At 52.2% G+C, this 15,591-nt stretch overlaps 1 protein-coding gene and 1 long non-coding RNA gene across 2 annotated transcripts; one reads left to right on the top strand and one right to left on the bottom strand.

The window, feature by feature from the left end:
• The first annotated feature begins 4,870 nt into the window (after positions 1-4,870).
• Positions 4,871-15,231, top strand: LOC141915843 (uncharacterized). The gene is made up of 3 exons (XR_012621019.1): positions 4,871-5,015; positions 14,863-14,924; positions 15,078-15,231. It is a non-coding gene; the product is annotated as an uncharacterized LOC141915843 (long non-coding RNA).
• On the bottom strand, positions 12,533-15,269 carry LOC141915842 (uncharacterized). Its single transcript, XM_074807721.1, has 2 exons — positions 14,416-15,269; positions 12,533-13,416 (listed from the first exon to the last, which is right to left on the bottom strand). The coding sequence occupies exons 1-2, from the start codon at positions 15,267-15,269 to the stop codon at positions 13,317-13,319; spliced, it is 954 nt and encodes a 317-aa protein (XP_074663822.1). The 3' UTR covers positions 12,533-13,316.
• Between the last annotated feature and the right edge of the window lie 322 nt (positions 15,270-15,591).

The raw sequence follows: 15,591 nt of genomic DNA, 5'->3' as shown, positions 1-15,591 counted from the left end.
CCTGCCTTGTGGGGCTTGGGGGCTTCGGGAACCCTTTTCCTCCTTTCCTTTCCATCAGCCCATTTACCACATGCTCTATCAGGTTGTAATAGCGCAGTTAAGCTTTGGCATGAGGAAATGATGCTCCTTTTTGCCACTGGCCTGGCCGGAGCCTCAGTGCCAGCGGCTCATGGCCAGGCAGTCTGGGTCTGCATCTGTGCCCGCAAGTGCTCCCCATGTGGGGGGTCATTCTGACCCGGCTCACTGAGGCTGGGTCCCTGTGAGGGTCAGCACTGCCGGAACAACAGTGGGCTGGTGGCTTTTAAGAGGGGTGTTGTTACACATCATCTGCTGTAAACAAGCGTGCGGAAGAGACCCAGGTGTGAAGCACGAGGCTTTGCTGGAAAAGCAGCTTGTGTGGTTGTGTGTATGGAACTGTGCTTTGTGCCCCTTGAGAAGGTGAAGCGCTGAGTCATTTCTGACTCGTCTTTGGCCTGTGATTTTGGGAAGTGGGGCTTTGGGTCTTGAGGGGTGTTCTGCAGGGCTCTTGGATATCTGTCTCGGTCTGTTTCCCTAAGGGACTGGTTTTTAGGCGTTGGAATGGGCTGCCCAGGGAGGTGGTGGAGTCCCCATCCCTGGAGGTGTTTAAGAGTTGGGTCGACTTAGCGCTGAGGGATCTGGTGGAGTTGGAAACTGTCAGTGCTAGGTTAACGGTTGGACTAGATGATCTTCAAGGTCCTTTCCAACCTAGATGATTCTGTGATTCTGTGATTCTGTGTTTACATTATCTTACAGTCAACGAAGATTGATTATGGTAGAAACCAGGCAATTTCCTTTTGACTTTAATTTCAATATTCTTACGATGATCTTGTGGCCTCTCATCTAATAGTTCTGAAAAGCTGGTTGATGTCTATCACTGAATGGGCTACAGACCAAAACTGTTAATTTGGGTGCTTGGAAGACTTGTGTGTAGCTCCCACTCTGGCAGAAGGCAGGTGGGGAAGGGGCAAACAGGCACTTTCCCACGCAGCTCTGCAGTTAGCACTGACTTCTGCTGGTTGTGAGCTTGCACGTCATCTTTGCCAAAATGGTCTTCCTGGGAAGACTAACCCAGGTGGGGAGTTGTTTCCTTGGTTTCTGCGTTCAGCACCTGGAGCACAACAGGGTGGCTGCAGGTTGAAGATCTTGAGTTTCAGAAACTTAATCTAAGCTGGTTTGCGAGCGTGGTGCTAGGAAGGCAGTTTCCTTCCAAAGTCTTTTTCTGCAAATCAAACGTTCGGGATTTTCTCCGGCAGAGGGAGCTTGGTTTGATTGATGGACAAACACATGTACACGCTTGCATTTCCTGTCCTATTTGTAGTTCACAAGAGTGTACGGCGCGCATCAAAATAAACATCAGTGCTGGCAGCTGGTTTGCTCTTGCCCATTTCAACTGGAGCGTAACTCCCTGCACCACCGTTTCCTGACTGATGCGCTGACATTTCCAAAGGTGCGTATCTAGGGAGATGCCTCTGGGCATTTGAAACAAGCTGGCAGCTCCCAGGAGAGCGCCGGTGCTGTGTTTGGATACAGGTGTGCAGCTCTTTTCCCTGAAATCCTCCTCGCTCTGTTTCTGGTGGGGCTTGGGGGGCTACCCCGGCTGGGCGGGTTGCAGCTGCCGTAGCCACGGCGATGGGAAGGAGAGCGGGGATATCCCTGCCCACCCTGCCTTTGGCTGCTCCTCAGAGCTCGGTAACTGATTATGAGTTCGCCTGTTCTGTGCCCCGGTGACGGTTCCCGGGCACGGGGAGCTCGGCTCCACCCGTGGTCGCAGCCCGGGCTGTCTCCAGTGCGCCGAGGAGCTGCGACGGCTGCCACACGCGCGGCGGGGCTGAAGGGCCGAGGCAGGAGCACCAGCTCCATGCAGGGCCGGAAGGCAAAGCTCAGCCAGCACGCCCAGGAGCTGCGCACCATCACCGCCTGGCAAGGTGCTGCCCCTTGGGCTTCGCGGGGACGGGCCGGTGCGGGCGGGGGGCTCTCGGGTCCCCCCATCGTCCTGTGTGGTACCAACAGCACCTTCGTGTGCTCCAGAGCAAGAGAGGAAGGCTTTCACGTGGTCCTGCGAGGAAGAGCTCTGCAATCCTTCAACACCGCATGGTTTTGGATTATTTACTAGCTGGAGAGGGAGGAGTATGTGGAAAACTAAATGTCTCTAATTGTTGTTTGGAAATGGACGATGTAGGTGAAGTAGTCCTTCAGCTGACCACAGACCTTAGGAAACTATCCCATGTCCCCGTTCAAACATGGAACGGCTGGAGTGGTGATTTATGGTCTTGGTTACCCGGAGCACCATGGGTAAAGCAGCTTTTATTTTATCTGTTATGTGCATTTGCTGCCTTGATGTTTTTACCATGTGTTATTCCTTGCTTTGTTCAGTTAATCCAACATGTTGTATCTAACACCAACTCATATCTACTGTTTCACCTGATGGTGTGAAGCAGATTCGGGTTGCTCGCCAATCAAAGCCTGTAGATATCTTTTAATTGTTTTTATTTGTCTTTGTTTAAATTTAGGATAGACGCTTTCATGCCTAAACCACACGTAACAACCACCTTTTTTCCCCTCCCTGTCCCCAAAGACCGGGAGCACATCCCTTGGCTCAGCCTGGGACACATCTTGTTTGGTTGGTTAAAAAACTGTTAGTTGGTAGTGTTAGTTACCTTTTTATATGTTTATTTAGAATATTGTTAACATTGTACGAATAGTGGTGGTGTTTGGTTACCTTTGTTTAAATCTGGGATAGAAGTTTCTAGGTCCAAGTGACCATGCGCCTTGGGATAAAAGGGGTGTGGAAAGGGATTTTCCCGCCGCGCATGCTGACCCCAACTCCAGCAGACCAGAGCAGCAGACGCGTGGACTGCCAGGGCCTCAGACACTTTGTGGTATTTTGTTAGAACCGTGGGAAAAATGGAACAAATGATGGGATTAATTTTAATTCGCTTTGCAGCCTTTGTCTTGTTAACCATTATCTTAATTGTTATTATAATACTTCTTTTTTGTCCCTGTGAATGTCAATCATGTAAACTGCCGTCGTGTTCTTCTGCCGATTTGTCGGAGCCTTAGAATTGGTTTATAAGATGTTTTGGTTTTATAAAGTTAGTTAGTTTTGAGCATGATATATTTGTTAAAGATGTTATTGGTTATATGTTTGTTAGTTAAAGATGTTCATGTTTGTTATTGATGAAAAATCTGCTGGAAATCTTGTTTGTTGTATTTTGCACTTTTTCTGGCCTTTCTCTTTTTCTCTCTCTACGGTTATCTTTCACGCCACCACGAAGACAGCAGTGTTGAGCCACGGGGTGGTGTAAGGGACTGTGTTATCTGTCTCAAACATTGCTGTCGCACCACCCCCATTTCCTGTCCTCGGCATCCTGCTGACGGAGGAATACGCTCTGAAGAAGACGAATTGCCGCCGACGGGACCACAACATCCGCCCGAAGATAAATCGGGATGAGGGAGACGTGCAGGCCGGCCCGGGACCACGGGGCGGCACGTATTGCAATGAGCTCCGAGGAAACGGGTGGACTCTTCGGGGAGATCGTGGGAACTGGGACAATAAAAGGACAGGGCACTCCTTTTTCGTGAGCACGCTGTTCACCCCTGTCATCTCATCCTTCCTCGGAGCTGAGACTTTGGCGGAGCTTGGAGCTTGGAGCACCATCACCTGCACCGAGACCGAGCCAACAGGACGTCGCTGGATTCGTGGTGGTGGTCATTAGTCTCGTTGCATCTCTACCGTTTGCTTGCTTAGGGATTCTGACTTTTTTTCCTTTCTTGTCTCTCTGTCCTATCGCTGTTATCAGTTGTGTGTACAATAAAGTTCACAAGGCTGTACGGCATCTGACCGCGTTTGTGTCTTAATCTCGCTCTTGGGATCGTTTAAGAACCCTCCCCGATATCGGATCAGGACAGGTGGGCAGGGGCGGGCAGGGACGGGCAGGGCGGGCAGCGCCGCTTCAGCACCCTGGAGAGCGCCCGGCGGCAGCGGCGCGGGGACCGTGCGCGGACGCGCCCCCGCCCGCGGAGTCCCGGCCCCGCCCGGAGCCGAGACACGGCCACGGCCACGCGCGACCGGCCCCGGGAGACGCGGCCGCCACCCCCCGCCGCAGGCGCAGCGGCACAGGCGCGCAGGGGCGGGGGCACACGGGCACCGGGGCCGGGCGCAGAGCCCCGCGCGGAGACAGCGCGTGCGCACGCACCCGCGCAGGCGCACACTGAGACAAGCGCGCACACGCAGGCACAGGGGCGCGACACCCGTGCGCGCTCCCGTGGGCGCGGCAACACCCGAACCCCGACGCCGATACCCCCACAGACCCCACACGGCCCCGCACCCCACTCGCGCCGTCGCACACGCACTTTCTCACCCGCCGCAGCCCCCGTCCGCGCTCCCACAGCCCCCCCACGCGCAGGCACAGTCCCACGCGGACACCCAGCGACCCCCTGACACAGTCACACCCGCGCACGCACACCCGGACCGCGCGTGCTCCCGCCCCTCGACACGCGGACACACACGCCCGCGGGAGGGGCGGCCGGCGCGGAGGGACGCGGGGCGGGGCGGGGCAGCTGCCGGCCGCGGGGCGCGGGGGGGGCGGGCGCCGGCGCGGGGGGAGCCAGCCCACCCCGCGCAGCCCGTCCCGGCGTGCCCCGGCGCCGCGGCCCCGAGGCGGGGGAGCAGCGGCCGGCCCCGCCCGAGCTGGCGGCAGACAGGGACAGCCCGGACCGCTCCGGGGCTCCCCCGGCGCCTCCCGCCCCACGGTCAGGCTGCGCTCGCGCCCGCCGGGGGGGGGGCGGCTGGTCTGTGCGCGGGCGCGGGGGGGGGCGCGGAGCGACGCGCGGGGCCGGCGCCGGGCTCCGCGCCGAGGGGGCCCGTCTGAGCGGGGCCCGCGTCCGTCCTCGGGGCCGCTCCGGGCAGCGCCTGCCCGCGGCTGCGCGCTGGGGACGCGCCGCCTCCGCCGCGCTCGGTCGGGGCCGCGGGCAGCGCTGCCGCGCTGGGGAAGGTAAGACCCGGTGTTTTTCCCCATTAATGTTTTTGTTTGTTTGTTTGCTTGATTATTTTTGTTTGTTTGTGTGTCTTGCTGTACTTAACCTATTTTAAAAACAACAAATTAATTGTTTAATTAGTAACAGGTAGCTGAACTCTAAAGAACAGGCAAATCTCCATCTGCTGGAGAGGACTTTTGCCTGTTAACTGAACTGTTTTGTGTACCGGTCTGTTACAAGAGCTGGAAGAATCACACTGTTTCATGGATAGTTTGAATAGATTTTCTGGTAAACTGGTTACAGGTGGTTATTTTCTTGGGTAAGATAGTACTGCTTCTCGTCAGGAGATGTCCTGATCAGTGTATGAAGTCAGGTAACGCTGGGTCAGATCAAAAATGCCACCAGTGAAGAGCGTGTTCTTGAGCAGCATCTTTCGTACTGACCTTGTGCTCTGCCCCAGCACACTGCACAGCTCCAGGGAGAGCTGAGAGCCTCTCTGGTCTGGGGCTGCTTCCTGCTGGGGCAGCTCAGGAGCTGCTGCTGTGTGTTGTTGTGCGTGTGTGTAAATATTTATGGCTTTGTGTAAGGTGTCTGTGACTATGAGTATGAAAAGAAGCGTGTGACCAGCTGTGAAGGTGTGGAGGATGTAGAAAGCGATGACTGGCTGGAACTGTCTGGCAGTTCAAAACTTGTTTGTTACCAGTGTTATTTTTAATGAGCTAAAGTGCCAGCTAATTGTATATGTACTTATATTGTCCATACAGTTTTTGGGACAAGCAAATTTTATATGTGTGGCTTTAATAATATACTGTGCAAGATATTCCCAAGCCAGCTGTGTGTTTTGTAATACAAGCATAAAGGAAAAAGACCTCTTGGAAGGAGGAGCCACAGTCAGAGCATCACGCCCCGTGGAAATCTCCGCATTGCTTGGGTCACGAGGCAGCTGATTTCTCTCTGTGCAATGACAGTACAATTGACCTCAGACTTTCCGTTGGCATTCTGAAGGCAATGAGAATCAGGCCTTTACCTTTAATCTTGAGTTAAGTCTCTAGATTATTCCATGTGGCATAGCAGGAGTTTGTTAAACCTCCGGTCGTGTCAATGAGTCTCCTGTAGCTCAGCATCATAAAGCTCCTTGTAGGACAGGTATGATTATTCAGAAGGTGTATAATTCCTTAGCCTGCACACCCAATGAGCATTAGTACAGTCTTTCATACAAGCCTGCAATAATTGTTCTATCCAGTCTGGAAACGATGTAATGCAAATTCATTTTGTCTTATGTTCAGGATTTCAACTAATATATTGGCTTATGTGGGGTTGGGATTTATTTGGGCTCTTGGAGATTCATTTGCTTTTCATATAGAAAGGCAGATTTAGTTCATAAGTGCATCTTTCTATTAAAAACCTGGGGCAGTAACAAGGTGGCGGTGTGAAAGTTGTCTTGGCAATATAGAATATGACAATCTGTCCTTAGCCCAGGATGGGAAGGGCTGTTGGTCAGGCCTGTGACCTGCTGAAGTCAGGCCTCCGATACTTTTTAGTTTTTATCAAGTTTTCTACTGAAAACTACTTGTGAAAATATACTTTCAAATGTGTTAGTTTACTCTGTCTAAACAGAATAAGATTAATGTAAAACATTAATGTAAATTCACACATTAATATTAATCTGTGAGCAGTCACTTTTCTGGTTACTGTTTTTTTTTTTTCCTGATGTTTACATCAGGTGAGAAGAAATCTTTGTTCACAAAATAGTTTGTGTTAATCATTGTTTACTGCTGCCCCAAGAAATGCAGCGTGAAGAACTGGAAGGCTGACTCTGGGAAGACACTGATGTTTGGAGCGTGTATCTGAGATATCTCAGTTCCATTAGAAATCGGATTTCTATTTCTACATTTGGACACTTCTCAGTAACAAGGGAGTAGGGTCAATGAACCCGGGTGAATCGATGAATCCGGGTCACTTCTGATTTCCCCCCAGCAGTGGTGGCTGGGCATTACAGCCTTGGCTCAGAGCTCACTGCAGTTAATGGCCATCTCTGCCCTGCCGCCAGCGGGCTGTGGGGCGTCATTAGACAGATACACAGACTGATGGTGCAGCTGGGAGCTCAGTAACCATGGAAACCAGCAGAATATACTGCAGGTTTTAGAACTTTGATTAGAGTTTTGATTTTTTTTTTTTTTTTAAAGAGGAATAGGGTTTTTTTATCATGGTTTGACAACACGGTATGTGTTCATTATCTTGGGAAGTGCTTTTGCTCTGCAGAATGTAATGTGGGTAAGTCCCAGGTGATAACCGTGTTTAGGGAAAACAAGGTACTATGAAATGTTAGAATGAGTATAACAAAGCAACCTTTGTAAGTGCTTGTGTTGGCCCTAAGCTGTTAGTCATGAAAAGTGGGCTTGCTTAAGAGGAGGAAAGAAAGATAGATGTGATTAAAGAAAAAAAAATATAAAACTCTCTCCCTTCCAGACATCTGAAGCAGTTTAGGACCATTTGATCTGTGATCTTAGAAAACGTGTACTTTGAAACCCAGTGAATTCTCTTGCAGAGAGGGAACAATAGAAATGCAATAGCTGAAGGTTAGATTGTGATACCCTTGTGTAAAAATCAAAACCCAGTGCTTCATTCTTTAACTGGTGCTACTTGACTTGGTGGAGCTGGTCAAGGCGCAGTTCAGTGTGACTCACAGAGTTTAGTCCCGACTGTTTAAGGGAAGGTCAGAGGCGTTTGCTGAGGCTTATCTAGACGGCCACAGCCCCGTCAACAGAGTGTGCTGGTGTTTGGCAACGAATGTTTCCTTGCAGGAGAAGAGGGTTTGTTTGTCCTGGGAATGGTTTGAGTAAATGTCTCTGGTGCTTGGTCTCCTTGGTGCATCCATTGAGGGAACACCTACTGTAATCACCCGTCTTTCCTCCTTTATGCCTCAGAGGAGATATTTTTAAACTCGAGAATTTGGAAGATTGATAACATTTGCAGTCAGTGGCAGAGAAGGCAGACTAGCTGGACAGCTGAGCAGAAAACCCCAGTCAGTGTGCCCTTGCCAAGCTCTGAGCACTGTGTGATGTGTGGAACAGAGCGGCTGTTCCTAGGCAGGAGGTGCCGTGGTTGGGCTCCACATGCCCACAGAGAGCTTCAGATCCCAGCACCTTCTGGGAAGGGGCTGCTCTGGCCCAACAGGTGGGTCAAATTCTTGTGCATGGGAGGTGTGCTTTTCTCCTTTGAGCCATCTGCAGATAATATAGACTGACACCAGATGTGCTCTGGCGTGCTGGGCTGTGTCACAGCCTATAAAATCTGACAGGATCCCTCGTGGCCAGGGCATAAGTCTCCTGAGAAAGGCTGAACATCTGCCCAGCCCACCAGAGCGATGCGAGGAGAGTGAAATGGTTTCTCCGTGACCTCTGAGGACACGGGTTTGAAGCTCAAAGTATGAGATGTGTTGGGTCTTATTTAGAACACATAAATGTTGCTGCTGTTTGGTGATTCCTCTCCAAGCTTTATTAAAAGCAGGAACACATCCCGGCTGTCTGTGCCCTGAGCTGTACCACAGGCTGCACACCCTGCTGGCTGCAGGGTCACTGCAGGTCCCTGCTCGCCTCTCCCAGTGTAAAGTTTTATGCTCTGTATTTCTGATAATGTAGGCTCATATTGCTGATTTTTCTGAATATTTCTAAGCAAATTTTTTTCCTTGCATTTTGTCTTTTTTTGAGACTGTGGTAAGAACTTCTTGGTGTTGTCTGGGGGCTCTGCCCTGTATCCTTGGGTCAGAGGGTGAGCTTGTGGGGGTGCAATTCTCACCCCTCCCTGCCCCTCCTTATTGGGCTGCTTGGTGCTGGGTGTGATTCCCCTCACCTCCCCCAGCTGTGCCCCATCCGTGGAGATAAGGACTGAGAACGTTACCGAGCCTGGCTCCTGCCCTCCCTGCTGCTGGGAATCCGTTATAACAGCCCCTCATCTCCTCAGGGCCTGGGATGGGGTCAGATGGGAACAGGAACAGAGAGACAGAAAATAATTAGAAGCTAATACCAAGTTTTGGCTGCAACTTTTCCATTCTTGACAGTTCACCTCTGTCCCTTCTCACAGCCTTTAAAGGTTTTTTATAACTAATGAAAAAGTAAGATGGAGAGAGGGAAGAATGGGGGAAAAGGAACAGAAAATGCAGGAAAGGTGGAAAAAGGAGAGGAAAAGTAACAGAAGATTGTAAGGGGAGAAGGGAGTAGCAGTACAGAAAAGGATCTAGAGAAGAAAATTAAAACAAAAAAGTGAAGAATGAAATTCTGGTTTAGCAGGTGTAAAATGTTGTTCCTTTAGTTCTAAGAAACTGATGAAAGCTGGAAATTGACTTGTGGAAAACAGACTCTACAGCTCAGAGTTCTACAGCAGGTATGTTTACTCCAGCGCTGGGGTGCAAGGGGATTTCTCCACAAAGCTTGCACCCCAACAGCACATTTTACCAGAAACTTATCGAGTGTGGATATGCATATTCATTGATTACATAACACACACACACATATGCATGAGTGAGGCTGGGTTAGCTCTAGAGGCTGGTGTCAGCAGTTTGTGTTCTCTTTGCACCTGCCCATTGCCTCCTGGGGGGCGTCTTCAGGGGTCTTTGGGAGGAAGGCTCGTAGTCTTTCTCACCTTGTTTTTTCCCCGGAGCATGCGCAGATTCTCTTGGCCAATTTCGTGAATAACCAGAGAGTTTTCAGCCGGTTTACTCATCCTATCTTCAAAAGGAACCAATGGAACTTCTACCATCCGTACATGGCTATCTTTACTCATTACCGAGGCCCAACTGATTAGAGCACACCCGTTCCTCAAGGACAAAACCATGATATTTTGCTGAACACTGCAGTTCTTGGTAGATTTTCACAGTGAACTGCTTTGTTTTGATGGACACAGCAGTCCTTGGTAAAATTCCAGAGAACAGTCTGGGCAAGCAGGATTCTCAGCAATATTCAAAAATACTATAAGTTGCTGTAAGTAAGTAAATAAGGCTCAAAACAAGTGATCATTTCTCTGTATCACTAGAGCAATGCAAATAAGTTGTATTAAGATGGTAGCAACTTAGATCTTTTTTTACATCCACAGATATTTTTGAAAAAGTAGTTGTGACTTCTAAGTTAGGTCAAGTTATCTAAAAATCATAAACAGGACAATTTCTTTCTCATTTATATTAATGCTGGGTTAAAGAGCAGACATTGATTTGGAAACCCCCCCACCATGTCCCCACCCCCGTGCCACGTCACTTGGGGTGTCCCCTTGTCCCTTGGGGTGACATCCCCATGTGTGCCCCCATCAAGCTCTCCTCCAGAGCATCGCCGCCGACCTCGGTCTCTACCAGTTGCTTCCACGTTTCGGCACCTTCATCCGGGAGGGGGTGAGCCCCAGGGGTGTTCCCAACACGTAGGGTGATCCAGGTGTGTCCCCAAAGGTGGGGTGGCCCTTGTGACAGCCCCCCACACTTTTTGGGGTCCCCCTTTCCCCTAGGTCCATGTTAACGTGGCGCAGAACAGCCTGGCGCTGCTCGTCTACCTCATGGGGATGGTGAAAGCTCTGATGGACAACGCCCACCTCTACCTGGAGAGGGTGAGTCTGGCCTAGAGAGCGAGGACACGGCGCCTGCCAGAGGGTGTTGCTGGGGCTGACGTGGCCGGTGCTGCCTCTGTGCTGCCCCGTGCTGTGTGCAGGAAGGGTGACACTGCTCGGCTCTGCTGGGCTGAGGTGGCTGCACATCCCTGCGTGCCTGCACGGCTGGAACCAGATGGGCTCTGCCACACCCACACGTGTGCTGCTGCCTTTTTAAAAACTGTAGTAGGCATACCATCCGTGAACTCTCGGGGAATCCCCTGTCCAATTCCCTCAGCGGTTTCTCTTTGCTCTTAAAACTTGCGGAGGGGAAGGAGACAGATTTTCGGGCTGTTCCACTCTGCGTACCGAGGGTTTATGTTTACCCGTTCCCCCGGTAAGGCCCATTCTCCGGCCGTAACTTATTAAGTCCTGAGCTATCTCTCCCCAAGTCATGCTTCTCCCCCTGCCCGTCTCCACCCTCGTGGGGCTAATGCATTCCGCAAACGATCTTGTAATTGTGCTGCATGTGATTTCAAAAAGTCCGGCAAGCCCCGAATCAGGGGAGTCATTTGATCGGGGTTAGCGATTAATAGCATCGGGGCAGGCTGCTGCGGAACCAAACGCCTGTCACGCATTATTTGGAGACAAGCAGCCTTCTGCAGACTTTTGGTCAAATGATTTATGGTTGGGGTCTCAATACATACTGGATCCCCCCTTTCCAAGGGGTCCAGACCCCCAGCCCAATAAGCAGCTTGTTAACGACCACGGCTCTCTGTGGTCGTCAGTAACTAAGAAAACCCCTGGCCCCCAGTACCCCTGGGCCTCATCTTCTGCTAACAAAATTCGGTCGCCACCAGTCAAAGACACCCTCCACACGTATTCAGTCTCAGTTTCCTGAGCTCGTCTGGTATATTTCTCCTGAATTTTCGCAAGCTCAGTCGCTGGATATGGTGTAGTTCGAACGGTGACCTGCGGAGCTCTTCCACCCTGACCCTTGGTGGTCTCCGTTTTAATTAATGGTCTTAAATTTGCCCCCTCATTTTTGGGGTCAAAAAACTTCTCGGCTTATCTCTAAATCCTTTGTTGGATACAAGGGTCTGGCTGCTGCTTTTGCCAGATTCGTAACTCCCTGTTCACTATCCGGAACAGAGCCGAGATCTGTCCGGTTGCAGGTTTCTTTTTCATTCCCCTCTTTTTCGGACCGTGAGATTTTTTCTCGGTCCAGGGCACCTAACAGAGCCGTGTGAAGTCGCTGAGTGGTGTTACGCTCAGCACCTAATTGGCTTTTCAAAACTTCAGTTTGCTGTTGCCAGAGTTTAGCTTTTTGTTCAGTAACTTTACGTTCCTCGACCAGTTGATCCTGGAGAGCTTTTACCAGATCTTGTAAGGATTTGATCATTTCCCCTTCTAGTTGTTTCTTAACATGTTTCTCTTTTTGGGCTGCAGTCAGTGCTGCCCCTAATACAGCGCACACTACAGCTTTTCCTTTGCCTGGTCGCGACCCTTGCACCCCCGCAAGTGCACTGATAGAGCTTGCCACTGCTTCTGGATGATGCCAATTATCGTGGGCCCAAACCTCTACTAAAGGAGGAGGACAGGCCTTATACTCCTTCAGTTTCTCAAAAATAGGGGAGCAGTCAAGCACCGACATTTCCTGCCCAGTCATGGCTTGCCACTGCTCGAACCTCTCCTGGCTTAGAGCTCAGAGGTCACTTCCCGATTCTCCCTGTCCTTATCGGATAGAGAATCGGTATCCCTCCGACCCTCTCCCAGCGTAGAGCTGAGGGGCCAATTCCCAGTTCTCCCTGTCCGAGTTGGTCGGATAGAGAACCAGTATCTCATAAGACTTTCCGACACCGAAGGGGATCCTGCCGACTACGCCAATTTTAATGTCACGTCCCGCTCAGACGAGGGAGACAAGTGACTCAGATTCACAAATCCCCAACGGAGCGGACAACAAGTCTCCAAGTCCAAACATTTATTAGCTACCCACAATGAACTAATTGAACACACGATAGTTGGCTAAGTATATAGCAAGTTGTGGCAAGCAATACAATGTGCCTTGCATTTCTTAATGGGAAAGGGAAAAGAGGGAGACAGAGGGAATGGGGAAATACAGATCACTGGTCTGGGTGTCTGCGCTGGTCCCGCCGGCGAGGGCTCCAGGAGGCACAGGAGGCAGCCGTCTTTTTTGCTTCACTGCACTCTCCAGGCCCCCCCCCCCCTTTCTTTCCCCCCCTTGATTTATACACACTTTCCTCGGGTCCGTCCCCTAGGCCGACCCACATACCTACGTATGGCATGTACGGGGAGGGGTAAGGTGTTTCATGGGATGATGTAATTAGCATGATCATGTTAGCCTTCGTTAGCATATTGAGGGGTGTTAACTGTAATATGCATTTCGTGGATAATGAAGCAAAGGTCATTCACCGGACAGATGGCCCTTGAAATTTGTCCAGGTGCCCCAGAGCAGAGCCGTCCTGTCTCCACAGGGCTCCCTCCTCCAGCTGCATCTTGTGTTATTCGGGCAGCCTTTTCAGCTTCGACCTCCACACCATGCACCCTGGGACTCAGAGTTTTGTGTTGCGAGTGTTGGAGGCATTTCTTCCATCAGCCTCAACTGTTGCTTTCTCAGGCTGTTTTTCTTCGTTTCTCGCAGGCCTGGTTTCTCGTCTCTCACAGGTGGGCCCCTCCAGCCCCCTTCTGAACCGCACGAAGCCCCTTTGATAGAGTGCACTTCACATTTGCTAGTAGCCATGGCTAATGATGATGTCAGTAGCTATAGGGACCATCTGGGAACAATCGCGAGGTCTTGAAGCAAGAAGAACAAGCTTCAATCTCCAAACCCTAGAAAATAGGTAGAATGTCCTGGACCTTGACGACAATCTCTGGGATTGTCCTGCGGACGAGTTATTTGACAACCTGGCAAAGTGACTATTCAATTACTTAACTTGGCAGTGAAATGAACTTTTCAGTGTCCTAAAGTGAACTACCTTCATTATAAACCTAAAAACCACAGGTCAGAAAGACCCCCGCCCAGGTTAAGACCCTTCCCCCGAGCATGCGTAGGAGTAGAAGCATTAGGTGATCCGTGTTATAATGGTATGGTAATCACTAACCAATCAGTATCGAATAGGCGTGTTTGGAAAAGTTCTAACCTCTGCTTTTTGTGTATAAAAGGAGCATGAAAACCTGCTGTTGGGGTGCTTGGTCTGTGGCAATGTCCACTGAGGACCCAGGCCTGCATAAATACAGTACTGGTTTATTGCACGCCGGGCACGAATCCGCTTTTCGGGTAACACCTTCAGCATTAACGCAAGCTCCTTCCGGGCTTCCAGGAGTTTCCCCGTGGCCACCGAGAGGGGATGAGTTGAGATACGCAGGCGGGAGTGTCAGCGCAGCAGCCTGAGGTGCCCAGCGGGGCTGCCCTGCCCATGCAGGGTGGGGCGGGTCCCCGCAGCCCTCTGTGACACGGCGTGGTGTCACAATGGGACCCCCGCACCGCAGCGACATCTCCCTCTCCCCACTGTGCCCCCAGCCACACTCCCCGGCCAGGCCTGGGCAACGCCAGGGCTGCTCTGGCCAGCACTCTGCTCCGCAGGAGCTGCCCTGCTGCCAGGAGGAGGCGAGGGGAGGCCGTGGGAGAGCCTTGGAGACGCTGCCTGGGGAAGCAGCGACAAGGAGGAGGAGGAGGAGAAGGAGGAGGAGGAGAGGGGCAGAGAGGGGTTTTGTAGCAGGACGAGCACCTGTTCCCCAGCTGCTGCAGTGCAGGGGGGCAAAGATGGTTAAGTACCTGCTCTTTAGCCCCTTGGAGCACAAGGATCTCCCAACCCTCAGGGAGCTCACCAGCAGTGGTAAGGCCCGGGGGACCCTTGCAGGAGCGCTGTCGGAGCCAAGATGAAGTGGAGATGAGCTGTGGAAACCCTCAGGCTGGGGTTGGGGCTGTAGCGGGGGTCTTCTGGAGGGCACTGGCGGCTGCGAGGAGAGCCCTGCCTGATGGTGCCTTGGGCCTGGAGGGTGGCTTTGATAGCCCCGGCCTCTAGCCACCGCTGTCTGTGTCGAAGGGAACACAGCTGATGGCTGCCTTTCCTCCACAGGCCCGGCCTGGGCACAGGGCGGGCTTCTTGGAAGCTGGGGCAGTCAAGAAGGCAGCTGGGCAGCCCCGGCGGTGCAAATGTTTGCTCAGGGCGAGGGGGAGCTTGAGCGCACTCCGCTGTCCTCTCCGTGGGTAGGGGGTGCTGGGTGGTCAGCCGTTGGTGACTCAGCATGGCACGCCTTGCCTTTGCTTTCCAGAAATCTGCCAAGTCTGGGCTGGCGCGTCTCGGTACATCCGGAGGGAGCTCTTGCAGAAGAAGGTGAGCCTTGCCTCCTGCCCGTGGCCTGTCCTGCCCCCTGGGCCTCCAGAGCAGGGCACAAAGCACCATCCCCAGGGCCACGTAAGTCACCTGGCAGCCTTCCTGCCTCTGCACAGCCCTGCCAACGCTCCCTCCTCTTGCTCGCGTTTTCAGGCGGTGGAGATCGGAGTTGGGACATTTGCTCTTGTCCCAGCACGTGCCACGGTGGGAGGGGACAAGATTTTGCCTGTTGAGAGGCCCGTGTTCCAGCCACGCAGGCTCCTGAAGAAGTTCTACAAGCTCAAGTGTGCAAAGACCAAAATCCCTGGTAAGAAGACGGGTGCTGCCCCTGCACAGCCCCTGCATCTGGCTTGGTGCCGACACCTCCGGGACAAGGCCGAGCAAAGGCTCTTCCCACCTGGAGAGCGCTGAGCATGGGCACACATACAGTGACCCCGTACCCTGACCCTCCCTGGGGAGCCAGCCTCATCTCCCAGCTCCCCCTACGCTCCAACTGGTTGCTCAAAGCTTCTCTTTGCCTTCTGCTGCCCATCATGTCCGTTCTGGGGACATAGCCAAAGCTGAAAGGGGAGGGCTCTCTGGCAGAGCATTGGCCAAGGGGTGGGCACTGAGGGCACGTAGTCTCCGAGTGGGCTGAACTGCGGTGGGAGTGAGTTGGCTGCTCTGT

This window comes from Strix aluco, chromosome 27 (assembly GCF_031877795.1).
Source record: "Strix aluco isolate bStrAlu1 chromosome 27, bStrAlu1.hap1, whole genome shotgun sequence".
In the NCBI taxonomy this organism is placed as follows: Eukaryota; Metazoa; Chordata; class Aves; order Strigiformes; family Strigidae; genus Strix; species Strix aluco.
The sequence above is the reverse complement of the archived record's forward strand: the minus strand, read 5'-3'. Positions and strand labels throughout refer to the sequence as shown.

What these genes read in the sequence shown, in the direction of transcription:
- LOC141915842 (XM_074807721.1), bottom strand. Translation starts at nt 15,269, where the DNA reads ATGCAGGGGCTGTGCAGGGGCAGCACCCGTCTTCTTACCAGGGATTTT. An exon ending in CCCGGGCCTTACCACTGCTG is followed by an intron (nt 13,417 to 14,415) that starts GTGAGCTCCCTG and finishes CCTATTTTCTAG; the next exon opens with GGTTTGGAGATTGAAGCTTG.